Below are 27,010 nucleotides of genomic sequence, written 5' to 3'. Positions count from 1 at the left end.
GCTGTAACAAGGCCCGTTTCTTCAAGAAAATTCCTTTAGTCACTATAAGAGATTTATTACCAACTTCAGCAAGAAAGAAAACATCTACATGCAGGTACAAACGATAGCTAGAAATATACATAGACACTTGGTTTACCAGTCCTCCCTTTACAGACTTGGACTTCTTAGACATTTATGAACAACAATACTTAATCCACATTTGAGAATTATGTAACTCACCACATCCCACCCCAAGATCATTTCATTATTGCCAACAGAAGAGCTACTGTCAGCACTACCTCCATCACATAGTAGAAGCAAAAAATTAAAAATAAAAATTCCTTAAATGCTTTCAGGAAATGGTGAATTTACAAAAAATAAAGACCTCAATACAGCTGAACGCCACTCAGACATAACAAGCTTCCTATAAGCTTTTTACTTAAAAGAATCCAATGAACAAAACTTTCAAATATTCCACAGTACTTTGAGGTATTCAGTATTCTTGATGCTTGCTACACTTTCGCTATGCACTCACAGTGCTTATGGCATACGAAGTACTACTCTGTACCAAACAACTTCAGTTTTCAGGCTAACCTCTTCAAATAATTTATTAATATGCCTAGAAGGGAGAGGAATACATTTCAGCTTAAGAACAACTAAAATAATGAGTTCTCTCTGGGCATCTTAAAAAGCTATACAACTGTTTGGAAAACAATCCTGATTACAACTGCAAATCAATATAATATCTGAGGCAACAAATTACATTTTAAATTGGATTGCACTGGTAATTTTTCTTCTAGGTTACATACATCCATTATAAAAAAACTGCACTGACTAGAAAATGGTGGAATGGAATATTTCTATACAAGGCACTACACAAGGAATTGCTCTGAAACAGAAAAAACTTAGCCTAAAATATGATAGCCTCCTCCAACACCTTCTGAAGTACAGAAGTCCCTCAAATAAAAGTCAGGAGACCAAGTCAAAAAGAAAATCCCATTAGTTCAGTACTAATAAGCAGAAGTGTAAACAACAAGCCAGCAACTATAAAGGCAATCAAAAAATCTGGTTACTGATTAGCTTTTTCAGAGATACATTGAAGTTATTTTATGAATGCAAAACTTATTATGTTTTTATCAACTGATATCAGAATTAGAAAGTAATCTTACGTTCGTATATTCTGAGATTAGTCTTACCTGAGTGCAGCAGTCTGACACAGAAAAGTTACTTTGCCAACATCCTTGCAACTGCAACAGTGAGAATGTTTCTGAAATAATTAAGAATTTCTCATAAAAAGATGGTTTCAAAAGAGAAAGAACTATGTAGCTCAAACCTCCCCCACAGCTGTCTCCCAGGCCAGCAACTCCAGTGCAGCCAGAGAGACCTAGTAGACCTTGAAAGTTTTGTTCATTGGATTCTTTTAAGTAAAAAGCTTATAGGTAGCTTGTTATGTCTGAGTGGTGTTCATCTGTATCAAGGTCTTTATTTTTTGTAAATTCACCATTTCCTGAAAGCATTTAAGGATTTTTTTTTTATTTTTTACTTCTACTATGTGATGGAGGTAGTGCTGACAGTAGCTCTTCAGTCAACAAGCTGACCTAAGCCAGGTCTAATTTGCACCACTTCAAAACACTGAAGCAGTTTCTAGAAGCAAAGATCTAGCACGTAAACCAAAAGAGGCAGAAAGCTTTATCCTATTTCCTAGCAGCATGATGCTACCCCAGACAGTTTCCTAAGCCATTCCATTAGCACTTTGAAAGTTTCCCCTCATTTCTAGATATTTTCACCACATAAACTTTACCCTTTCAGAGTTCCTGCCATAGAAGCTCAGACCCATTACCTTCTTCGTAGTCCTGTAAATTCACTTCTAACAAACTCCCATTTACTTAAAACTTCTCCCCAATACTTCACCTCTGCTCTTCTCCCTGCCTATAACATACAGCTTGCTTGTAATTCCCTAATCAGTAGAACCACCTGTGCCTGCAGCCAGCCTTAAGAATCAGCATCATATTTTAAATAAGGGTGTATTTATTCCACCTACAGATTAGAATCTAAATATTTCTCTGTCACGGAATTAACTAGATCAGTTAATGCCCGTGACAGGGGGCAGTAGGCCCCTGCCTTCCCCACCCCCCGCCTGGGCCCACAAAATGGGAAGGTAGGGGGAAAAGGAAAAAAACAGCGGCAACAAACTATGGAGGTAAACTTATTTTACTAACTATGATATCGGAATGCAAAATAATACAATATAATACAATCTAATTGGAATTGAGACTAATAAGTCAAACAAGATATGAGAGAGAGTTCCCGAGACCGAGTCAAACCTGAAAAAGCTTGGAACGGCTAGGAAAGCACCCTCCAGCACCCACTGCCAGGCAGTAAGAGACCGTCCCCCCGGAAGGGTCAGATCCCGTGACTTCCGTAATGTATAGGGATAGGTACGTAGAGTTAGAGCATTAACACTTTAATTCCAGTACATGATGTTTTGATGTGGAATATTGAAAATCAAATAAAAAAAAACCAAAACCATGACATTCCACCCCTTATTCTACATCGCTACATCATGCTTTATATATATATATATATATACACATACATATACAAACAAACAAAATGATTACAAATGCATCACACGCACACGTCTATATACATATACATAGAATTACTGTCTGCACTCCCCCAGCATCAAGTTTCCTTGTGGTACACATTGAACATCCCCATTTTCCTGCATTACCCACCAAGTAGATCCAGGTCCTTGGGCAAAAACAGTACCGCGGAGAGGTTTGCCCTTTCCAGAAGCTGGAAGAACCCAAACTGCTTTTCCCAACATGCTCTTTACATGTACAACAGGGACCTTATCTCCCTCTACGGTATGTAGAGAGCTGGATTGGGTAGGACCATCACGATTGATAGATCCTCTGGTATTGACTAACCAGGTGGCTTCTGCCAAATGCTTCTCCCAGTGCTTAAATGTTCCGCCACCCATTGCTTTCAGCATTGTTTTTAACAACCCATTGTATCGTTCGATTTTACCAGAGGCTGGTGCATGGTAGGGAATATGGTAAATCCACTCAATGCCATGATCTTTGGCCCAAGTATTTACAAGAGAATTTTTGAAATGAGTCCCATTATCTGACTCAATTCTTTCTGGGGTGCCATGTCGCCACAGGACTTGTTTCTCAAGACCTAATATGGTGTTTCGGGCGGTAGCATGGGGTACTGCATATGTTTCAAGCCACCCAGTGGTCGCCTCTACCATGGTAAGCACATAACACTTACCACTGCGGGATCGTGGCAGGGTGATATAATCAACCTGCCATGCCTCCCCATATTTATACTTTTGCCATCGCCCTTCCTCCCAGAGTGGTTTCATCTTCTTGGCTTGTTTGATTATGGCGCATGTTTCACAGTCATGAATAACCTGTGCAATTGCATCCACAGTTAAGTCCACCCCTCGGTCTCTAGCCCACTTATATGTTGCATCTCTCCCCTGATGGCCCGAGGTCTCATGAGCCCACCGAGCTAGAAATAATTCACCCTTGTTCTGCCAGTCCAGGTCTATCTGAGCCACCTCAATTTTGGCAGCTCGGTCCACCTGGTGGTTATTTTGCTGTTCTTCAGTAGCCCGACTCTTGGGCACATGAGCATCTACATGGCGCACCTTTACAACCATATTCTTTATTCGGGCAGCAATGTCTTTCCACAGTTCAGCAGCCCAAATAGGTTTACCCCTTCTTTGCCAGTTATTTTGCTCCCACTGCTGTAACCACCCCCACAAAGCATTTGCCACCATCCATGAGTCAGTGTAAAGATAAAGCATTGGCCACCTCTCCCGTTCAGCCACATCCAAGGCCAGTTGGACAGCCTTTACCTCTGCAAATTGGCTTGATTCTCCTTTCCCTTCAGTGGCCTCTGCAACTTGTCGTGTGGGGCTCCACACAGCAGATTTCCATCTGCGATGCTTTCCCACAATACGACATGATCCATCAGTGAACAGGGCATACTTTCTTTCATTTTCTGGTAATTCATTGTATGGTGGGGCCTCTTTAGCTCGTGATACTTCTTCTGCTGGTGATGTTCCAAACTTTTTACCTTCAGGCCAGTCCATGATCACCTCTAGGATTCCTGGACGGCTGAGGTTCCCCATCCGCGCTCTTTGCGTAATTAACGCAATCCACTTACTCCAAGTGGCATCAGTTGCGTGATGGGTGGGGGGAACCTTTCCTTTAAACATCCAGTTCAACACTGGTAGTCGAGGTGCCAGAAGGAGCTGTGTTTCAGTACCGACCACTTCAGAAGCAGCCCGAACCCCCTCATAAGCAGCTAAGATCTCCTTTTCAGTTGGAGTGTAGCCCTCTTCCGATCCCTTGTAGGCCCGACTCCAGAATCCCAGGGGTCGGCCTCGGGTCTCTCCTGAGGCTCTTTGCCACAAACTCCAAGTGGGACCTTTCTCTCCAGCAGCAGTGTAGAGGATGTTCTTTATATCCTGCCCTGTCCGTACTGGCCCTAAGGCCACGGCACGGGCTATCTCCTGTTTAATCTGTTCAAAAGCCTGCTGCTGCTCGGGGCCCCATGTAAACTCATTCTTCATTCGCGTCACATGGTAAAGGGGGCTTACAATGAAGCTATAGTTTGGAACATGCATTCTCCAAAAGCCCACTACACCTAAAAAAGATTGTGTCTCTTTCTTACTAGTGGGTGGAGACATAGCGGTGATTTTGTTGATCACATCTGTCGGGATGTAACGACGGCCATCTTGCCACTTTATACCTAGGAACTGAATCTCCTGAGCAGGTCCTTTCACTTTGCTCCGCTTAACAGCAAAACCAGCACGCAGAAGAATCTGGATTATTCGCTCCCCTTTTGTGAAGACTTCTTCTGCTGTATCGCCCCACACAACGATATCATCAATGTACTGCAAGTGCTCAGGAGCACTGCCCTGTTCTAATGCAGTTTGGATTAACCCGTGGCAAATGGTTGGGCTGTGTTTCCACCCCTGGGGCAAACGGTTCCAAGTATACTGAACACCCCTCCAGGTGAAAGCAAACTGTGGCCTACATTCTTTGGCCAAAGGAATGGAGAAAAAGGCATTAGCAATGTCAATGGTGGCATACCATTTGGCTGCTTTTGATTCCAGTTCATACTGGAGTTCTAACATGTCCGGCACAGCAGCACTCAGTGGGGGTGTGACCTCATTCAGGCCACGATAGTCCACCGTCAGCCTCCATTCTCCGCTGGCTTTACGCACTGGCCATATGGGACTATTAAAAGGCGAGTGAGTTTTGCTGATCACTCCCTGACTCTCTAGTTGACGAATCAACTTATGAATGGGGAGCAAGGAATCCCTGTTGGTGCGGTACTGCCGTCTGTGCACTGTTTTTGTAGCAATTGGTACCTGTTGCTCTTTTACCTGTAGCAGTCCCACAACAGACGGATCTTCTGACAGGCCAGGCAAAACAGACAGCTGCTTAATGTTGTTTGTGTCTACAGCAGCTATTCCAAAGGCCCATCGATACCCCTTAGGATCCTTGAAATGCCCCCTTCTGAGGTAATCAATACCAAGTATACATGGAGCCCCTGGACCAGTCACAATAGGATGCTTTTGCCAGTTCCTACCAGTGAGGCTTATCTCGGCCTCCAACACAGTCAATTCTTGAGAGCCCCCAGTCACTCCAGAAATATGGATTGATTCTGTCCCTTCATAAGTTGAGGGCATCAGAGTGCACTGTGCACCGGTATCCACCAATGCCTTATATTTCAGTGGTTCTGATGTGCCAGGCCATCGGATCCACACAGTCCAATAAACTCTATTATCCCTTTCCCCCCCCTGACTGAGGGCAGGGCCCCTCTATTCATTACCTGTGGTAACCGGAGCAACTGCACTGGCGGTTGATCTGCTTTGTAATTCTCTCACCCGTGCTCGTAGTACATGAGTAGCTTGGTCGTGCCACTTCCTCATGTCTTCTCCATGGTCACGTAAGTAACGCCACAAGGCAAGTCGCGATGTAGGATTCCTTCCTGGAGCTGGAGAGCGTTTGCCTCTAACAGCTGAGATTTTTGATTTTGCACCTGAGAAGGAGGGTTCATCGTCTTTAGTTAGTTGGATCCACACTTGTTCCATCATCTCCTTCATCTCCTTCAGTAGACTCTTTTGACTATTCTGATCTTCATCAAGCGTTTCTGATACTTCTACAGGTTTGTCACGATTCATCAGTGAAGACATTTGCTCTCGCATTTCATTCAGTTGCTCCGTCATTTGTGAGATGGCGGCGATGGCGGCGCGAGTTGGGGGTAGCTGTTGTTCATAGCTTTGGAGCATAAGAATCAATTCATAAACTAAGGGGCTTCTCTGTTGGTCCTGGTATCTGTCCGATGCTGCCAATAGTGCAGAGGCGTATCTGGCTGGTGCTGTTGATGTGAGTTGCTGCCACATTTCACGCGTTGTTCTCACTCTCTCAGGGTCATGGCCTTGTGGGTCGTTAAAAACACAGTTCGGGTCATACAACATTTCCACCACAGCTATTTCCCTCAAATACTGGATACCCTGTTCAATTGTATCCCACCTTTTTGTCATAGGCTTCAAGCCGCTTTTGAAGGGGTACCTTTCCTTCACGGCTGTTAATACTCGTTCCCAGAGGGAGGCAGCCCCATCCAGACATCGACTAATTCCTCTGTCAATAGCTGGATCTCTGGCAATGGCTCCTAGTTGGCGGGCTTCATTACCATCTAGAGACAAGCTACTGGCCCCGTCGTCCCAACAGCGAACTAACCAGGAAACGATAGTTTCATTTGGGCGCCGTGTAAATTCCTTTCTTGAGCCTTGGATTTCAGTCATCTTCAGAGGCCGACGAGTAGTAATAGAAACTTCCTCTTCATCACTCTCTTCTGCATGTCTCTTAGTTTTTCCTTTTGCCTTTCTTGATATTGATGGTTTCGAGGAGGGCCCCTCACCTGGATCTTCCTCCACCTCCTCCTCCTCTTCTTCTTTTTTCCGTTCTAGACGTGAGGACACTCGTTTCCATTTCTTGCCCTCCACAGGGGCAACTGATATTGTTACTGGTGTCTCCTGTAATTGATCAGATTTGACTTCCCCTTTGGCTTGAACCTCAGCTCGGAAACTCTCTCTCTCCAAAACAGTATTATATAGGGCACGGTAAGCACAAGCCAAACCCCAAATAAGTTGTACCTCCTTAGATTTACCTAAGCCGCACTGCCCCTGTCTCAGATACTGGCTAAGTTTCTGGGGATGCCACAGATGCTCAAGAGTGAAATCCCATGACATTGTGGGTCCCCATTCTTCTAAGATTTCTCCTAAATCTCTCCATATTCCCTGCCAGTCAGCATTCTCTGGATTTGGAGGAGACTCCTTCTGCTTAATCATAGTCCTTATAGTCCTGTATAGAAATAGATTCAGGAAGACTGATATGAACAGGGCTGCTACGCCCGTTACGTTCACAAGCATTTGAGTTAACTCAGCATTGGAAAAATGTTTGATAAACCAAAAGGAAAACTTGGAAACTGGTTTGAACACTGTGTGGTTTGTAAAATCAGCTATTCCATTTGGGATGTAGTTGCTTGTGAAATTAGCCATTCCATCCGGGATGCAAGAGTCAAAATTCATATTAAACATTGCATATAGGTACCATACAGGCGTCTCCATCAGTGCCTTTATGTAGTTATATACGTACACCATTCCACAACAAGTAAAGATGACATTGATGATTCGCCAGTAGGTCGCGAGAAACACCATAGCTTTTAATCCCTTACTCAGCGTTTCCACGAAAAAGAGTGGGTTCATCGCTGGTTTCTGCTCAAAAAGGGTTAATGAATTGAAACTAACAAGAGGGGGGGGAAGGGAAAAAAAGGCACTACTCAGACTAAGCAGTGCTCAAAGTTTATAGATATCCCAGAATACTGGCAGTACGCCTGGTCTTTCAAGGTCAAGTTTTCCAGCACAAAAACCTGAACTACTGATAATGCTCCCTAACGAAGCTGCTCTCTAAGAGCAGAGAGCGAGATTCGTTCTAAGAGCCAAAAAGCAAAAACCAAAAAGCAAAAGGCAGCTATGCCCGCATTCTCCACCAAAAATCTGTCACGGAATTAACTAGATCAGTTAATGCCCGTGACAGGGGGCAGTAGGCCCCTGCCTTCCCCACCCCCCGCCTGGGCCCACAAAATGGGAAGGTAGGGGGAAAAGGAAAAAAACAGCGGCAACAAACTATGGAGGTAAACTTATTTTACTAACTATGATATCGGAATGCAAAATAATACAATATAATACAATCTAATTGGAATTGAGACTAATAAGTCAAACAAGATATGAGAGAGAGTTCCCGAGACCGAGTCAAACCTGAAAAAGCTTGGAACGGCTAGGAAAGCACCCTCCAGCACCCACTGCCAGGCAGTAAGAGACCGTCCCCCCGGAAGGGTCAGATCCCGTGACTTCCGTAATGTATAGGGATAGGTACGTAGAGTTAGAGCATTAACACTTTAATTCCAGTACATGATGTTTTGATGTGGAATATTGAAAATCAAATAAAAAAAAACCAAAACCATGACATTCTCACAAGTTCAACAGTAAAAATATGAATTTGAAGTGCTTTTGTAGCATGACTAGCACAAAATCGGATATCACTTTTTCAAGGAATCTGTTGTTCTGGGAACAGATAAAAAGTTACGAAATAGTCTAGGAAAAATGGGTTACAGAAAGAAAGCAATATTTAATAGCATGTTCTCTACAGAGAGATGTGCCAGATGCACATCTCTATTTGTTAGTGCGTGCATTATTCTAATTGTGCAGTCATAACACACATCAATTTGACACACTCAGTAAACTTTGCCAAATAAACATTCTTTTTTTGACTTAATTGGAAAATTTGCATCAGCAAGTTTTTGGAGCTCTGGTACAGCATCCTGAATCAAGTCCCTTCTCACGAAGAATTATTATCGCTCTAATGTCTTGGTTCTCATCCAAATGCTACTGCAATCAATCAGAACCTCAGCAAGCTTTAGGTAGGTTTCTATAATCATATCGAGTCATACAGTCACAGAATCACAGGATCATGCACCAGCTCAAAGCAGGACCAGCAATGTTCCCAGACCAGTTTGCTCACGGCTTTGTCCAGCTTGATCCTGAACAATTCCAGTGATGGAGGCTGTACACCTTCCATGGGCAACCAGCTCTACTGCCTTCCTGTCCTCACAGGGAAAAGGCTGCTCTATACATCACCTTAGCCTCTCTTATTTTACTCTGTGCCCTGTCTCATCCTCCCACCAGAAACACTGGGCAGAGCCTGGCTTTGCCATCTTGATCACCTTCCTGTAGTTGTCACCAGGGGCTGCTGTTAGATGCCCCCAAAGTTGCCTCTTCTTCTTTAGCTTGAAAAACTCAGTTCTCTCAGCCTCTTCCCACAAGGCCTGTGACTCAGCCTCATGTTGTATAGGAATTGTTTATGGTTCATAACTTCAAATTTGTTTTGAGAGGGATGAAGGTAATTGTTAGTTCCTCCATGGTGGAAATATTGGTATCACAAAACGCGGAGAGTGGAAAAGACTTTTCCTCATGTATGTGCTGATGTGAATAAAGTTGTACAAACATTTAGCATTTTGTAAAGGAGTTTGGAGAGTTTATTATTTTTTACTTTTCCTTGGGTCTGTATGACATATTTTGCTGCATATAGCAACGTACTTTTTGCCTTATACTAAAAATCCATCAATAAAGAGATTACTTCATTTATTTCCTTGTCATGAAACAATCTCTTTCCCCTTTCAACTGTATTTATTTGTTTTCTTGGTAAATTTTAAGTTTGAGAGTCTGCCAAAAACAACTATGTATTTAAAACTGGATGCAGAGTGAAAAAGGGAACTTATAAAGTTTATAAAGCATTTTCTATTTCATATATTTCATATCACAAGAAAATTGATGTCTAAACTTGTCTATAGTCTTTAGCAGTTTTTCATGTTTGTCATTTTCTGCTGAAATCAATGGCACAGTAAAACAAACAAAAAACAACAACAAGCAACAGCAATTAGTAAAGACAAAGCCTGAACTACCTTACAAATAGTGATATAAAACTCTTCTGTGTTACAGATTCCTCCAATTTTGTGCTGTTATGTTTGAGTTACTTTTTCTCATAAAGTCACTCAACAAAATATATACAAAGCATTTCATACAGACAGCTCTCGTATCTCTGTTCATTTAACAGTTAGTCTACCTTTCTGAATATACTCTCCCTGGCATTTCCAATTTTTTATGACACAGTAGCAATCAATTACTTATCTGGAAAAAGGTTAGCACTCACAGTTATAAATATAGGTATGATAACTAGAATTTCATTCTTACCTCCATCCCAGGGCAGATCAGCTAAGCTGCTGCTGGCGTAATAGTGCAACATCAGCTTGAATTAGAAGAAAGCATAAATAAAAATATCTAATTTCTTCAACTGTTCATTTTTGGCCATTTTGATCAAGACTCCTGATAATTAACATTTTCATATATTGGACTTTCTTTAAGCAGTTCAAGTCCTGGGACTCGGTGGACAACATGTAGAAATAACCTGCTAACTGAGAGAAAAAAAAAATCATGAATAGAAACAGTCCATAAGCTTGATTCCTTTGGGTGAATATCCTAAAGGAAATACATTTTACATTTTTCTGAACAACTGCAGAAAACTTTTCTTCTCTGCAGGAAGACAGATAATTAAGTTCATTCATTAATCATCATGTACGTTTCTAAAATGATTGGGATCCATATATAATATTTCATTTTCTCACTTCAGCTTTAGCTAAAGTACTGATGTGATTGGTGTTTTGATTCCTATATCTACCTGATAAGTTTCTTCCAGAGTTACAGAGAACTCTTTTCAAGCTATTCTATTAACTCAGCCAGTCGGTCCGCTCAGTAACTACCGTGAAGGTCATTTAATTCTAACTGGGACTAGCAAACAATTCATATTCTCAGTCAGACAGAAATTTATGATATATGAAAGATGTTCTGAAAGTAATGCCTCCTGTTTTATTTTGTTGGCCCATGATGGCAAAGGTGGATGTTGATGGGATGACAGAAGAGGTTCAACCTTTCCACCAATATCCCTGTTACATGTTGTTGCCATGTGACAGACAGCAACAGAGGGGCAGTCCAACAACATGGTGTCTGATGTGGAAGTGCGTGTAAAGCTAAGTTGTGTCAGTGAATTGCTTCATGTGAAAAAAATGGCACCTATTGGCATTCACTGATGCTTGCTGAACACTTCCAGAGACCAAACGGTGGATGTAAGCATAGAGAGGCAGTGAGTGGTGCATTTCACTATTGGCAGCAGTAACACAATAACAACCTCTGGTGTGTATTTTCATGGGGATGGTATGCCAGCTCTTGTTCATTGCAGGTGAAAATGCACAGATAATGGTCATGCTTAAGTTGAAAAATAGTGTTTTGTAGATGAGATGTAGATGATTTGCTCTATCGAATAGTGGTATTGTGCTCTTTATAGCTGTTGCTGTCTCCAGGAAAATAAATAGGAGGCATTACTTTTGGAGTGACCTCACACAGACATTTTGACTAAAACTTTTAGGTTATCAGACAGTATCATTAGTATCATGTTACTTTTTGTTACTTTTTCCTTAATTATGAAGCTACTTTGTACATGCCTGAATATCCCAAAATGGAATTTAATATCTTGCTGTCAGATTACTCTATCAGTATTTACTTTCCCTCTAATTTATTATATTTCCATAATAATACCTACATGGATATGTTTTGTAAAGTGTTTGCATTTTTGACTACAAAGAGTAATAGTAGCTTTACAGAGCGATAAAGATCTGGCAAGTCCTGTTGGATTTTCTGAAAAGAAAGCCTTTGTACTCCTATTACTATCAGAAATTCACCAGCACGGATATGATATGCTTCCTCAATCACACTGGAAAGCTATCTGCATATATGAAAAGATACTTTGACTATTTACACCTGAGTAACATATATGAATACATTAATTCACTACCTGTTTATGAAAAATTGTTTCATTGCATCTTTACTGTTTTTCTTCAGTGTAACTAGCTGATATGATCTCTTTCTGTATTTTAAAAATGTTTAAGAATTAACTGGAGTCTCATCCAAAACAAATTAATGTATACCATGCAGTATTCAGTCAGCCATTTTGAAAGAGAAAGCTTGCTTCACAGTTTTCATTTCAAAAAATGAATAAAAACATTTGCTGTTTTGTCCATTTTACCTGACAGATATGTTTCCTCTTTTTCAGTGTTTCCCAGCAGAATATCTGCTTATCTGTGTGAATGTAGTGTGATCTATAATTATGTTTTTGTACAGACAAGGAGAAAATGAGACTTTGCACAGATCAAACAATGAAAGACCAGGAGAAGGCAATTTATGTATTCCCTTTGCATTGAGATGGAGCCCAAGTAGACATCTTCCAAATGTATATACTTTATCATAACAGAACTACTGACAATTTTTGAGGTCAGGTCTCCAGAAAAGACAGCCAGTCCCTGAACAAAGAGAGTATTCGTTACCCAGGTATTCTTCTGACAGATCCCATTTGTTTAACCCAAATAGGCTTCTATCCATTTATAAAACAATCAGTGAAAGGTTTTTGTGGAAGAGTTGACAGAAACCTGAGGAACTTTTCTATTAGATATATTGCATTAATAAAAATATCACCATCTGTCTTCATTAGAAAGCCTATACCACTACAAGTTTACAAGCTGTTTCATACCCCTCACAGTTTTAAGAGTTAAGTTGTGCTAAGTCCTATTGAATTGTATCATGATATTGCCTGCTTCCTCTCAGTAGGGCTTTATTTGGACCTTGACTATCAACTCTCAGCATAAACAACTGAATAACTTTAACACCAGGAACAAGTATTCAGTTCCCCAGATCTCCTGTTAGACCTTCCCTGTTGAATTTCAACAGTGGTAGTTGCTATTAGCAATATCAAGAAAAGTGTTTTCTCATTGAACTTTTTCATTATTAATAAATTAAATTGCTGTGTTAAAATGGTTCTTTTTTATTAATTCCCACAAGACTCATTTTCAGCTATAAGTTCACCATTTTCTTTCAATAAGAATTGTTTAAAATTTGGGAGGTTTTTTTTGACATTTAATTTCAGTTGTAACAGCAAGGTGATCAGAATTCAAAGTATAGAAAAATAATATTATACAGATAGTGTATGAATTTATTGCACATGCACATGTTTTTATGTTGGATATTTGACCTTTGCTCTCTTTTGTAAATCTGGCTTCACTCAAGAGTGCAGTACTATCATAATGAGTAACTAAACACTGCTCCTTTATTTATGACACCTATTTGATATAATCCCATACCTGCACTCCTCTTTATTACACTATACTTTCAGTTTAGGGTAATAAACAGGTACTCAACACAAAATAGTTATTTGCTGTGGAAATAACTACAATAATAGGCATTACACCATACAGTAGTGGAATGCTAAACTAAAGATGAAATCAATCAAGTAATTATAACCAAGCTGATACACATTAAAAAAAAAAGAAAGAAAGAAAGAAAGATAGAACAAAGCTCTTTGCAGTCCAAGCCAGACCAAACAAGCCTGGCTTGTCCTGATTCTTCTAGATTTTATACAAAGACTGTAAACTGTTACCTTTAACTGACCTGAAGAAGGAAACAGTAGATATTTTCTTTATGTGAAAAGTAAGCAAGAGTACACTTGAGTTTACAGTGTGGAGGATCATCTTAGTTGTGCTGTTGCGATTTTGCTTGTGTGCTGTTGTTCATGGCAATAAAATTCAACTGCATTGTGATGGAAATGGTTAAAAATGAAAACAGTAAATGTGTCATTGGTTTAGAAATTTTCAACACCATTATTTTAGTTGAACACAGTACGATCAGCGTGAACTCTGACGTTTTGATTTAGTAACAGCAACATTGCTACATTTTCATATTTCTGTTTGGCAATGGCCATCTTAAAATAGTATTTCCCCTGTAATCTGAAAAATGGTTTTATCAGTGTATTAAACATTCACTGGCAAAATAAAGAAGCACTCCTGGTGTACAATTAAGCAGTGCTAATCCAAAATAGACATTTCTGCTCTCAGATAGGACTCCACCTTACAAAAATTCAAGTTCATGTATATCAAAGCTACCTCAATTACACTGTGCTATGAGAGGTGATGCTTCATTTCAGGAGAGGAATTAGTTGGATTTTACTAGAAAGTACAACCTAATGAAGTATGTTTTATGTTACTTGCCCTTCTTTCTGTAGAGGGATATTAGCATAAACCAGGCATCATAAGCACCTTTATAGTACTTATGCTCAGATAAGCATAAACATTGTGCTAATGACATGATAAGCTATTCACTTACTTAGCTCTTTTCTCTGATTATGGAAATAGAAAAAATAGAAATTCTCACTTTTTAAAAATGCTGTATTTTTAATATTGTGTTTGTGTCTAAAATACAGCAACTTGTTAAAAACAAAAAATACACAGAACCAATCATAAAAACCAGGCTGTGACTTCAAAAATCTCCTTATAAGAACTTTGTAAATGTAAAGAGTTTAGAAAGAGATGAAAGTGTATATAAGCATAGTGAACAGTGTTCACTGCACATTATCACCAAGAGTAAAGGGAAAGGGGAAAAAACAGTATTGTCAAAGGCTAGTGATGGATAAGAACAAAACTTTCCACAGCTATTCAAACTTATTTTCTTCTTATGTTACATCCATCAAATAGATGTAAGAACTATAAAGTTAAAGTACATAATATATGTCCTTCTATTCCTTACTATGTTGTTTAAGTATATTTTATTCTCAGAAATCACTAACAATATATGGATAAGAGAAAGACATACAGGAGAGTACTCAAGATTAGAAGAGAGATTATAGATGTTGGCTTCCTGGTCTCCCTCAGAAAATGCCATTCTTATGGAAAGGAAAATTATGTTGCTTTTGTCAACAAAGACAATGACGCTTTGGAGCAGTAGTTAGATTAGACTAGAATAGAATAGTTTGGTTCAGTTGGAAGGGGCCTTCAATATCATTTCCTGATGGCATTATCTAAAGCCCTGACAGGCTTGGAGCACCAATCTCTTTGTCAGGAAGCCTCTCCTGTTTGACCAGCAAAGAAATTTTTCCTCATGTCCAGTCTGATCATCCTCTGGGCAGCTCTATGTTGTTCCCTTGTGTGCTATTGTCAGTGGCCAGGGAGAAGAGACTGGCATCACCTGCCAGTGCTTCCCCTGCTCTGAGTTTTAGAGAACAATGTCAAGTTTTAAGGCTGGTTTGGAATCTGAGAGTGAACTAAGATGTGTGTGTAGAGATATACACAGAAAACAGAACAAAGAGAGACCTTAACAGGAGATTGAGACCATAAGTTTACCCAAAATAAGATCAGTTTTAACCAAATCATTTCTGACAGGTGTCTTCATCTCTAGTCTGTACTTAATAAACTACTTCAATAATCTAGATCCCAAATCCCTCAAAAGCATTGATTCAATGCCTCACTCTTCTGCTTCTTTCCCAAATCGAAACTAAAATAACTGTGCTACACTAAAAATTAATTGCTTCTTTAAGCATTTTAAACAAACATTTTTTTTCTCTGTGAAGAGCATTTGATGACTCTTACCTTGTTCCTCCTCATAGTTCATACATATATCCCCAGTTCTGATGTGTTTACTGGACTTCTAACCATTCTCCTTCCTTCTCATCAGATCTCTCAAATGGATTGACACTTCCCTGAAAGGAACAAAACAGACTCAGTGCTTTTGTTGGGGAACAGAATAGGACTGATAAAAGTTTCTTACATGTAAATTTTTCATTTTCCTGATGTGAAGGGTTCTGTAATGATGCCATCTTGTGATCATGGTTAAAATGACACTGTCTCAAAATAAGCAACATTTCATTTTTTCATATATTTTTAGGCTCAGACAGTCTCAGGCTCAAAGTGAATTGATAATGTTTATTATCAAGCTGATAGCACGGAATACTAGTTTCTGTCCAATTTCTTTGCTTGAACTAAAACTGGCTCCTCATGGTTAGCTTTTCAGCAAGTAATCAGGTCTTCAACAGGCCAAACAGAAGATACCAAACAAAAGTGCCAGTAGATTCAGACTATAAAAAAAAAAAACAACCATAAAGAACAGAGTATTTATATATGTGGATCTGGCACTATAATTTTCTTTATATTTCTTACATAGCTTTCTGTCCAGTTTAGGAATTTAAAGATACCTTTTTAACATTAGCAAAATCAGGTGTCTGCAAAGAAATCAGTGCAATACACACAACCATGTTAAGAATCTGTTGTATTTACTAATATATGTAAGAAGGTGACAAGATGACATGGAAATGGGATTATGAGGAATTCAACTGAAAAACAGGAATCAGAAGAGATTATATTTTAGAACAGTTGAACAGTTGATTCTAACAGTAGCCTAATGAGAGCTACTTGCAGGACATATTTTCTCCACTGACCCTGCATGCAAAGATGTCCCCTTCATGCATTGAATAGCTTTTTTATACTCCATACACTTGCACATCCATGTAAAGCATTTTCTTAAACATATCAGGATAGTTTGCAAAAACAGAACCTTAGAAACATTGGAAGCACTTAAGGTTAACATTTCATTTTAGTCTGTGCGAGGCTTTCACTTGCTTGTGGCAGCTGTGACTGGATTCTTGAACTACATTTATCACATTTCATGTTCAGGTTACACAAAACATGAAACATTTTTCATTTGTATTTAAATGTTTTGCTGAAATGCCCTAGAAGTTGAACTAGAAGAATATACAAAATTGTATTTGAAAGCAAAATTAGTAACATCTCTATTGGTCTAATAGGCTTTCCTTTCTAATAACATAATCTTAGCTAGGCCTCTAGATGGTAGTCTAATATCATAGGAAAGTACTGTAATGGAGTGTGAACATTTTCCCTTGTATCACTGGCCAGTAGCAAGCTCATGTCAAGAAGCAGTCATAAAAGGCATGATCATTCATCATAAAATTGGCTAGTTGTTCCAGTTTGGTCTTTACTGGAAAATTGTCAGTTTTCCACCAGCTAAGTTTGTCACAATAATTGGCCATGAACACCAATTATTCTCTAAAACAGATCAGTTAAAACGTCCACTACAATAACACAAAAAACCCCTCACCTATTTCTAATGTTGCTGTAGAGTAAAAGATTAAAATTTTCATTTTATTCTATCACCAATTTAAACACTACTTTTGTGTTAGCAATCCTGCCCCCTCCCAAACAGCCATGTTGAAAAAAGAATTCTGAGATGATTTATCACATAGTGTTGTCAGTATGCAATTCAGTAGACTGAAATACGTTTAAACTGCTTTTTGTTTCTGTCCTTGCTGTTTAGAGTATTTACCAACAAGGTTAATCAAATCATAATAAATTTAAGCATAAGTTGTGCCAAGAAATATATATGTGTTTTCTGTATTAAGCAATAGCTTATGATGACAGAGCATTGAAGTAACGTAGTAAATGTTTTTGGTGCATACAAAACTTTACTTCCAATGAACAGAGTTGCTGAGTTGGAAACTAAATTTTTAAAAACAGTTCAACAAAGATTGAAATTTATTTTCCTACTCAGTAAGTACACCACAGTCGATGGACTCAGTCTTTATCAAGACACCGTACAATACAATGTATCTAAAGTAATGAGATATTTTGCATATCTTTGATCACCTCAGAGACTGGATTTTGAAACAAAGGGTAGGATACCTTTTTCTTGAAGCCATGGTATTTGCAGTGGAAGTACATTTCTAGCATGCTGTCTGCATTGTGGAATTCTCTTGAACAGACTGGAATTCATAACGTAGAAACCATGGGGGAATTTATGAAAAAATATTATAACATATTTGATGTATATAACTGAACTAGGAAAACAATAACATTTGTAAAAATCTAAAGTTGGTATACCAAATGGGTGGTGAGCCCTTACTTCTTTGATTATTTGCACTCTTATTCAGTTATACCCTTTTCAGTTCTCTTCCATTTTTTTTCTAGAGAAAAAACATAGCCGAAAAATTGAGTTGAACTATTAAAAAAAAAAGCAGGTATAGGAAGAAGCATTCAGATGTGCACAATTTTTTTCACTCAGTTCCAATGTTCTTCCATTTGCTACCGCATATTTAAGCACCTATACTATTTTTACTTGGATTTAGAATCAGGTTCAGAATATTAATGTAACTTTGTCATGTATAATAAAACACAGTTTTGAACAATCACAGTTGTTTTTGTTTTTTTTGTTGTTTTTTTCATAAAGACAGGGGTAGCATACACATGGTAATAAAAGGATACTACGTTCAGTGGAAAAAGCAATGTAAAGTAAAATCAATTTCAAAGAAATTTAAAATGTTTTGGATGTTTATTGGTGCAGTTGCAAAAATATTTTGAAGTGGCTAAGGTTTCCAAGAAACTGTCAGCACTAGTGAAAATAACCGTGGCCTATTCATGACATTCTGCTAAGCTAAATTTCCTCTAAAGCCATAGTCTGAAAGAATGCAAATTTGGGCCTTTTATTTCATCATACTTAGCTTCTGAAATGTGGGAGTTAATCATATTGCTACATGAAACCAACTTCTTATGCACAACTATGTGAAGAGAATAATTTAAAATACTGCTTGTACTTTCCTTCATTATAGAAGTTGCCAGACTCACTTTATTTCCATACAAAAATGGTGACATTCTAAGTTATTCATTCACTCTTTTGTAAATAATAGTAAATGGATCATCTGATAGGCAATTAGGATTATTGCTTACAAGTGCCATCAAGTCATGGAGGCATTAAAGTGCTGCAGGAATGAAATAGCCATCACCTCAGTGCTCATGATGTGCCCAAAATGCTTGGATATTTTAATAGACTGCAATAGATTTTGTCACTGTAAGTCACTTTCACAACTCACTGTGCAACGAATCACGTAACTACTTTTTTAGTCTTTTCTACCACTCTTCTCAGATACCAAAGGCATTAATTAAACTGCAATTGCAAGCACTTTCTTAAAATTCACAATACTTTCTCCTTCATCCTCTTGTAAGTAGAAGTGAATGGTGAAGAAATACTCTTTCAAAACGAACTTCAGGAAGCAGGGTGAGAATGGCTTGACAAACGCCTGAAATAGTTCAGAAAAAAAAAAGTCACACAAGAATTATTTAAGCATTAAGGTGGTGCCTGTATATCTGAAGATGTTATGTAGGACACGGAGGTAGTAAAAATCATTATTTGAGTCAACTGTTATTTTATTTTTCTCACACTTCTACTTAGAGCTTTCTTTTTCTTTTTCCCAGCTTCAACTTATGTGTAAGAATGTTCATTTGAAACTGAAATCCTGTCCTCTGTTAGGAGATATGGAGGATACAGCCCACTCCAGAAACAATGGTCCTAGCATTTTGCTTGTTTGTTTGTTTGATATGGAAATAGCAAACCAAGAAGTTCTCTTTTGTGCACATGCAATAAAATGTGCAAGCCCATCTATAACATAATACATGAACTTTATTTTCTACCTGTCGAACTGCACTGCAACCTAATACTCTTTACATTAGCTATTACTTCTGCAAATTCTCATTTTCTCTGTCAAATGATGCATGAAAGCTAGAATCGCTACAGCTTAATGGAATAAGCCTCGTATCAGTGCTATATATCAAAGACATCCTTTTCTGAACATCTAAGGACAGAAGGGCAATAGGTCCTAAAATAAGTGCAACATGCATTTAGAACTTTTGCCCCAGCTGTTTACTCTTTCCTCGCTGTCCAAACAGTGGTTGGTGTTAGACTGCTATTTGTTTTTAGAGGTTTAAATGTTCAGGAAGCCAGTATGGGCTTACAGCTATAAAATGGTGTCAAGAAGGATTTATGCATTCCCAAGAAACACCGTAGTCATCTCTAGTAGAGAAATTTTGAAATAGAAAAGAGACAAGGTCACGCTCATATTTGAAATACTGTGGCAGGAGAGACTAGAAAAAAGGAACACAAATTCATAACTACCTTGGCTCAGGCTGATGGCTTCTGCATCTCTTTCGATCTTGTGGTAACGGTAACGCATGGATGTAAAGCAGACAGCATGATTCAAGTTCTGCTCTGGAACACAAGAGGCAAGCAGGTAGGTGGATTTAAGAGTATATGAATGAATGCACCTTGGTGACTGAAAATCAAATAGAAAATATTCCTAATGTTCTGAAGAGAACAAAGTAGCCAAATTTCTGCTAACAGTGACAACCTGCTTCAGACCATGGGATTATTACACTGATGATCACTGGAGGTCTCATTCTGCCCTGTTTTCCTATTATTCTTAGAGTGTACACATTGACAAAAGGTAATTCATAATCTCATAAACCGTTACCTTATGACAAGCATATTACACTTGTTGAAGTGTTACTTCTTGTTGTTTTTTTAGTAAAGAAAATAATGTATTTTTTCCCTCTAGTTAATTTATTATCTTCAACTCACAAAGTCACAGTTCCCACTAATTTCTGAGATCTTTCTACAGCTGTATGAATTTATTCCACAGATTCTGATAATTGAACTAACTCTGCATTAATTCTTCATTTTTCTTTGTACTGACTTACATATTGCTCCCACTTTACAGGGCTTATCCCTTACTTTGATAGAGTTGTTCCATCCATTAAATACCTTATATTCCAGAACAGTTCATTCATATTTCTTCAATCTAACTTTTCAGGTCTTTCTATGACATTGTGCTTAAATGAGATGATTTTCTGTATTTTATCATATTTCAGCAATTTCAAATGAAATCAAAGGAGAAGCTGATTATTTCAAGTGGAACGTAACGAAGTGTGAGATTTGTTCACAATTATTGGCATTTTTTTAAAGGACTGGACAAAGATTTGAAAAAGCTCCTGCTGCTGCAGCAGGATGTAGTCATGTAACACTGGAGGAGGGTGCTGATGAATATTCAGCTCACAGGTGAAGCAGCGTGGGCAAGAACAGGACACAGATGAAAAGGTGCTGACAGATGGCAGGTATGCTGACTTCTTTCATGCATATTGAAGGGGCTGCACTGCTGCACGGGAGGTGCAGAACTGAGAATTAATTCATTCCTTTCTTCGTCAGGCCATGAAGGTTTTACTGTAGTAAGTGTTTATTTAAGGTGGAAGTCCAAATGACTTGAGATCTATTTAAATAATTGTGATTATTGAAGGTAAAAAGACCACTATACTTGTTATGAAAATAAATCATATGCATACCATGCAAACAAAAATGTTTGCTGAAAAGTCAAGAACATCTCAAATATTTAATTACACCTTCAAATTCTGTTTCAACATTTGCTTGTGCTTATGTCAAAAGCATCATTCTGAGGAGCCTTACCTAAATATGTTGTGACGGTGCAATTTATTTCTTGTTTTGGGAAATTCTAATCGTAGTTTATAGCCAACAAAAATATTCTGCTTCTTTTTGTTCACAGGCTGCTTGTAAACAAATTTAGCTGAAATATTTGGTGAAGATGCTTATCAAATATTTTCAACTAATAATTCCTTTCTGTATAGTTTTTGTAACTACTCAAATTCAGATGGTCAAAATTCAGGCAGTCCAGATGTGCCATCCACTTTGCACAGTTGGGTCTCACTTAAGAGCCAGGTTTCTGGAACAATATGATAATATTCAATTAAAAATCTGCCTTCAGTATGATGCATTATTTTCATAAATTCACTGGCTAAAATATTGACAGAGTATGCAAAGGAATATAGAGACAAAGTCAATTTATTTAACCAGTTTAGAAGACAACTCTCAGGATTTTGCTGTTATTCCGTTAGAATCACAAGGCAGTCACACAAATATATAATTAAACCAGCTTTAGCACCCTTATTATTGATTATTAAAGATATTATCTCTAAGTTTTAAATCATAGCTACTTGAAGATTCACATCTATGCAGACATTAACTTAAAAAGCTCCATATCAAATGCTTTCAAAACAAATAAGATGCATTTAGCAGCCTTACAGTAGACAGCACTGAGAACTGTGACCTAGGTATGTGAAAACTTGAGTAGGAAAGATTGGTTTATGTTCCAATTAATGTCCTAATGGGATTTGGATGAATTCAGGAAAAAGAATACAAAACATGCATGCATATATGCACACACATATATATCTATACATATAGATGTAAATGAGAACCACTCCAAAAGTTATGCCTCCTATTTCATTATTTTGGCCCACGATGTCAGAAGTGGATGTTGGCATTACGGCAGTAGACGCTGAATCTTTCCACCAATATTCCCTTACATGTTGCCACTGTGTAACAGATGGCAGCAGAGGGGCAGTCTGACAGAATGGTGTCTGACGCAGAAATGTGTATGAAGCAAAGGTGTGTCACTGAATTCCTCCATGTGGAAACAATGGCACTCACTGACACTTGTTGAACATTTCTGGAGACCAAACAGTGGATGCAAGCACAGTCAGTGGTGCATTTCAGCAGTGGTGACTGTGACAGTGGGTCACCTCTGCTGGTGAAGATGCTTATGAGCACAGCAGGCAGGCTCTTGTTCATTGCTGGCAAAAATGCACAGCTACTAGCAGTGACAGTGTTGAAAAACAGCATTTTGTAGCTGAGAATTCTGTCTATCAAATAATGTTATTGTGCTCTTTTTAGTTATTGTCATTTCCAGGGAAATAAATAGGATGTATTACTTTCAGAGCAACACACATACACTTACATATTGAAATATATGAATAAAGCATTATTTCAATCTTACGTATCTGATATATTCATATAAAATATTTAAAATATAAATAAGTTGTGAAAGAATCATATATTACTTTCACTATACATATTTACTCATTAATGTTCCAATTTTTTAAAATCTAATGTGTAAATGGAAGAAAGACCGGAAGAAAAATTGTAGGTAGAAAGAACAGTATGTAGAAGCATGCAGTAATACGTAGAAAAAGAAATGTTACATCAGTGCCCCCTGTTACGCTTTGCTAGGCACCTGACAGTTCTGAGAGCAATTAAAATGTTTCTATTAATTTCCAAGGTGCTGTTTCAAGTCCTTGGGGACCTGCTTCATCTTGTCAGTAGAAACATCCCACAACGGGAACAAGAAATTCTGCCCTTTTCTTGTTATAGATCTTTCTGAGTGCCTGTTAGAATAACAAAGAACTGATTCTTGCTTCGCATACATCAGTTACAAATATGCCAAGGTGCCATTCTCCTCTTTGGCTGGTCAGCTTTCCTCACAGAAGAGGGGAGAGCAGCTGGCAGAGGTGCCCAGAGGATGCACAGGACCTGCATAAGGACACTCCTACATTAGTTCCTCCTCTTCAGCAATGATACTGCATTCTTTGATAAACCATTCACCCTTCAGTGAAGCCCTCCTTCTTTGTGTCTTGGAAGAACAGTACACAAAGACCTTAGAAGCAATTTTTTTCCATTCTCACTTCAAATAGAACACTCACTGACTCCTAACTGAGGCAGTCAGATAAAACAGAGCAAAGAAAAGCACTCGCAGCAGATGATGCCTGCATAACACTTCGACAGCAACCACACAGTTTTCACCAAAACCCATTCAAATTTGCCACATGGAATTCCATAAATAGGAAATCGCTTATGATGTTGTTAGCAATGATTTGAGGATGTATTTTTTTTTAGGGGCAGTTTTGCACACATATTGATGTGTCCTGTAGTGTAAACAAAAATGCCACAACCAAAAAGAGAGGACGAAGGGAAGGATAGTGTGAGTCTGACCCCACCAGCAAGCACGTCCCATAAGAACTGCTGTAACAACATTGCAATGTTCAGTTCCAAGGCCATGAGACAAACAGTCCAAGATTTCTAGAAGAATGTGCTACTTTTAGAAGGAAGAAAAGTTTGAAATTATAAGGCTTATCTGGATTCCTTCTGAGTGACAGCCAAATAACAGAAATCAGGGGCCAGATGTCCCACAGCGTAGTCAGAATACAGGACTCACAGACCTCAAGCAGCTGCCTTCCAGGGCAAACTTAAGCTGATACTGCTTTGACAAAGAAATCATCAGAACCATCTCAAAAGACATTTGACAAGGGCTGACCCTCAGTGAGCCAACCTTTTTAGTGCAATTTATAGAAACAAATCAAGAATCTTTAAAATTGATGATATAAATAAACTAATTGTACTCAAGAAAATGTCCAGATTCCTGATATAACCAGCACATTACACGTGTTCTCTTCTTTTTCTTTTCCTACAAAGTAACTTTCTGAATGCTGGATTGCTTTCCAGTTTGGGAAGCTTTAAAACAAAGAGCAGAAATAGCTGTACTGGATTTATCCAGACACTTCATCCAACAGTGTCCAAATGCCATGCATTTACTGTAGAAGATCTGGAAACTCAACGTTTATTGATCAAAAAGGCTGAGTGATTACATACAGAAATAAACTTATCATATTTAAAGACCAATTCTTCTGTTATGAGAAATATTTCTAAACTTTGCTACTGTATTGAAAATGATGAGTAATTTTCTCTCCTATTCACACCTACTAATGTAAGGAAATAGCTATAAAACAATGCTCCTTTCAAAAAGAAAGTAAATCTTCACAGGACTTGCTTCCTCTGAAGGTGAATTTGTCTAATCAACTAACGGATACAGTGTGACAAAGCTGCAGCACGTAAAACATCTACCGCATTTACTGGTAAACAAGGAAAACTACTCAAACATACCAGTATGGTGTGTGAAAACAGCAAAACATCCTATTTCTTTAGGAAAAAGTGCAGAATAATAGATATACTGTCAGTCTGATACACTCTAAGAGAAAAAGCAAGTGTAAAACAGATATATATTCAGTATACATCAACTGAACAGACACACGTACGGGAGAGTCAACTATTTCTAAAATGATTTTTCTTTTCCTCTTCTGAATATGTACAGTCCCCATATCATCTTTGAAGCAGTGGTATTTCAGCAACAGTAAACGTTCTGATGTACAGAACCTCTCTGAAGAAGATGGATTCATTTCTTTATTTCTTTAGGTATAACTGCACCATCCTTATCAGCATGAAAGAAAAATCCTTACTTTCCTCAATATCTCATTACAGTGACACTGTAGCAGTGCTACTGTAGATGGATATTAAGCTCCACTCTTAATCGCCAGTACTGTCTGCTCATAGACCATTTCCTTACTTGTGTAACTCATTAACTACAATGGATTTTACACTGATGACATTGAGATCAGAATCTCACTTCCTAGAATAAAAATTCAAAGTGATGAAAGCCATAAAATGTAATTTAAGTGCCACTAAATTGCAACCACGGATCTGTTGAATTAGCAAGGTGTGAAGAAAATGGGAAGGTTTCCTGGAAGATACTTAGCTTCCTTTCACTGGTAGCAGATACTGAATGTATTGTTCTCTGTTCCATGTGATTATAGTAACTACAAACCTGGATCCACTTCTCAATTGTTTTCCGCAAGTAGAAAATTTGAACCAACTATCAGAATGTAGAAAAAAGAAAAAAAAGAAAAAAATACCAGTTTAGATATTAGTTTTAGAAAAAGGATAAATCACTGTCTCATTTTCTCTCCACTGACAACAAAGGAAGTCATGAGAACAAGTCCAAGTGTCAACAAACATACCTTAAATGTCAGACATTTTTTGAGGTGGATCCCAGACTTTTCCAGCTCTGATCCACACTCCATTCTTTCTCTCAATATGTTCAACATGTTCTACATTGTGATGTAAAATTGTTTGCAATGTAAAATACATTGCTGTTTGATATGCTTATTATTTTTACTTTAATAGAAAGGCACAGTGATAAGCAGTTTGGAATAAATTGATAAATGGCCTAGAGTGATGAAATGTGTTTTTCATCTTTTATTTAATATCAAAGACCACTTTCTTTAATTGCATATAACACAAGAAATACCCAAAACTATTTAAACAAACAAGAATGTCCATGGAAATGTTCCTTTGTCTCAATGTAACCGAAGCACTGGTTACTGTGTATAGAAAGTGGGTTTAATTTTAATGGAGAATGAATAAATTGTGAAATTTGAGTATTCATTTGAATTTGGTTTTGATCAGGAAACACAGGAAAAGCTGGTTTTCTTGCATGATCATGTCATACACATGCGTAAGTGATTCAGCTCTTGTTATTTACGCTATCCTTTGAAAAAGATTAAGCTAAAAGAACTGTGCTTAAATTACTAACTTTTTCTTTTCTTTTCTTTTTTTTTTTTCCTAACACAGATCTACCTATATGTTTGTTTCTGGCTGTTTTTGTGCTATCCACCTGTAAGTAATGCAAAAAGAAAGAACAGAAGCTCAGGAGCACAAAGAACATTCATAATTCTAAGTATTTTAAGGGATGCTAAGAAATGAGAGGGGCTACAGCTGGCACAGCTTTGGTTAGAATTTGGAAAAAGGAGAGTGCAGAGCTTCCTTTATTGCTGAAGCCTGGTGTGAGAGCTGGTAGCATCAGATCTACTTTTCTCTGAACTCTGTTCAAACTTGAGTTCCCCGAGTATGTTCCACCCCAGCTTAATATTATCACAGAATAGCTTGATGTTGGAAGAGAACTTAAAGACAGCCTAGTTCCAACCCCCTGCTGTGTCTGGCTGCCCCCCATCAAATCAGGCTGCCCAGAACGCCATCCAGCATGGCCTTAAGCACCTCCAGGTACGGAGCAGCCACAGCTCTCTGGGCAGTCTGTGCCAGTGCCTTGCAAAACTCCAAGTAAAGAACTTCCTCCTAACATCTAAGCTAAATTTCTCTTCTTTTTTTCTTATAGTGTTCTCCCTTGTCACTATCTGCTTGCGTAAAGGTTGCACAAGAAAAAGGAAAATGGAAGAACCAAATTTATTCTTAGTTCTGACAAGAGAGACCTTTCTGTTATCCATGAACACGACAAAATCCATCTAAATAAAGCATGATATGTCTTAGCTTTTATTTCTAAGTTTACTAACATGCATGTCTATCCAGAAAAACAATTACTAATACCTGTAAGCAATACAAAACACTGCATTATTCATTGTGATAACATTTATAACTCTGAACCACAATGATGGAATTGCCAAAGTAAACAGATTTTATCCTTCTTCCACATTCATA

The 27,010-nt window shown here is 38.2% G+C and overlaps 1 protein-coding gene and 2 long non-coding RNA genes across 3 annotated transcripts in view; all 3 read right to left on the bottom strand.

Moving 5' to 3' along the window:
- Positions 1-5,815: 5,815 nt before the first annotated feature.
- On the bottom strand, positions 5,816-8,543 carry LOC149916819 (uncharacterized). Its single transcript, XM_090146135.1, has one exon. The coding sequence runs from the start codon at positions 7,775-7,777 to the stop codon at positions 5,828-5,830; it is 1,950 nt and encodes a 649-aa protein (XP_090002261.1). The 5' UTR covers positions 7,778-8,543; the 3' UTR covers positions 5,816-5,827.
- A 1,437-nt stretch (positions 8,544-9,980) lies between these two features.
- Positions 9,981-17,758, bottom strand: LOC149916818 (uncharacterized). The gene is made up of 3 exons (XR_016468950.1): positions 17,695-17,758; positions 15,592-15,701; positions 9,981-10,538 (listed from the first exon to the last, which is right to left on the bottom strand). It is a non-coding gene; the product is annotated as an uncharacterized LOC149916818 (long non-coding RNA).
- A 586-nt stretch (positions 17,759-18,344) lies between these two features.
- Positions 18,345-27,010, bottom strand: part of LOC149916817 (uncharacterized) — a 29,250-nt gene continuing 20,584 nt past the window's right edge. The window contains exons 2-3 of the long non-coding RNA XR_016468949.1: positions 19,958-20,050; positions 18,345-19,085 (exon numbers count right to left, since the gene is read on the bottom strand). This is a non-coding gene — a long non-coding RNA (uncharacterized LOC149916817). The remainder of the gene's footprint in view (positions 19,086-19,957; positions 20,051-27,010) is intronic.

Source organism: Phasianus colchicus, chromosome 9, assembly GCF_987193195.1.
Source record: "Phasianus colchicus chromosome 9, bPhaCol1.hap1.1, whole genome shotgun sequence".
NCBI classification, from domain to species: domain Eukaryota; kingdom Metazoa; phylum Chordata; class Aves; order Galliformes; family Phasianidae; genus Phasianus; species Phasianus colchicus.
This window is presented reverse-complemented; position numbering and strand designations above follow the sequence as displayed.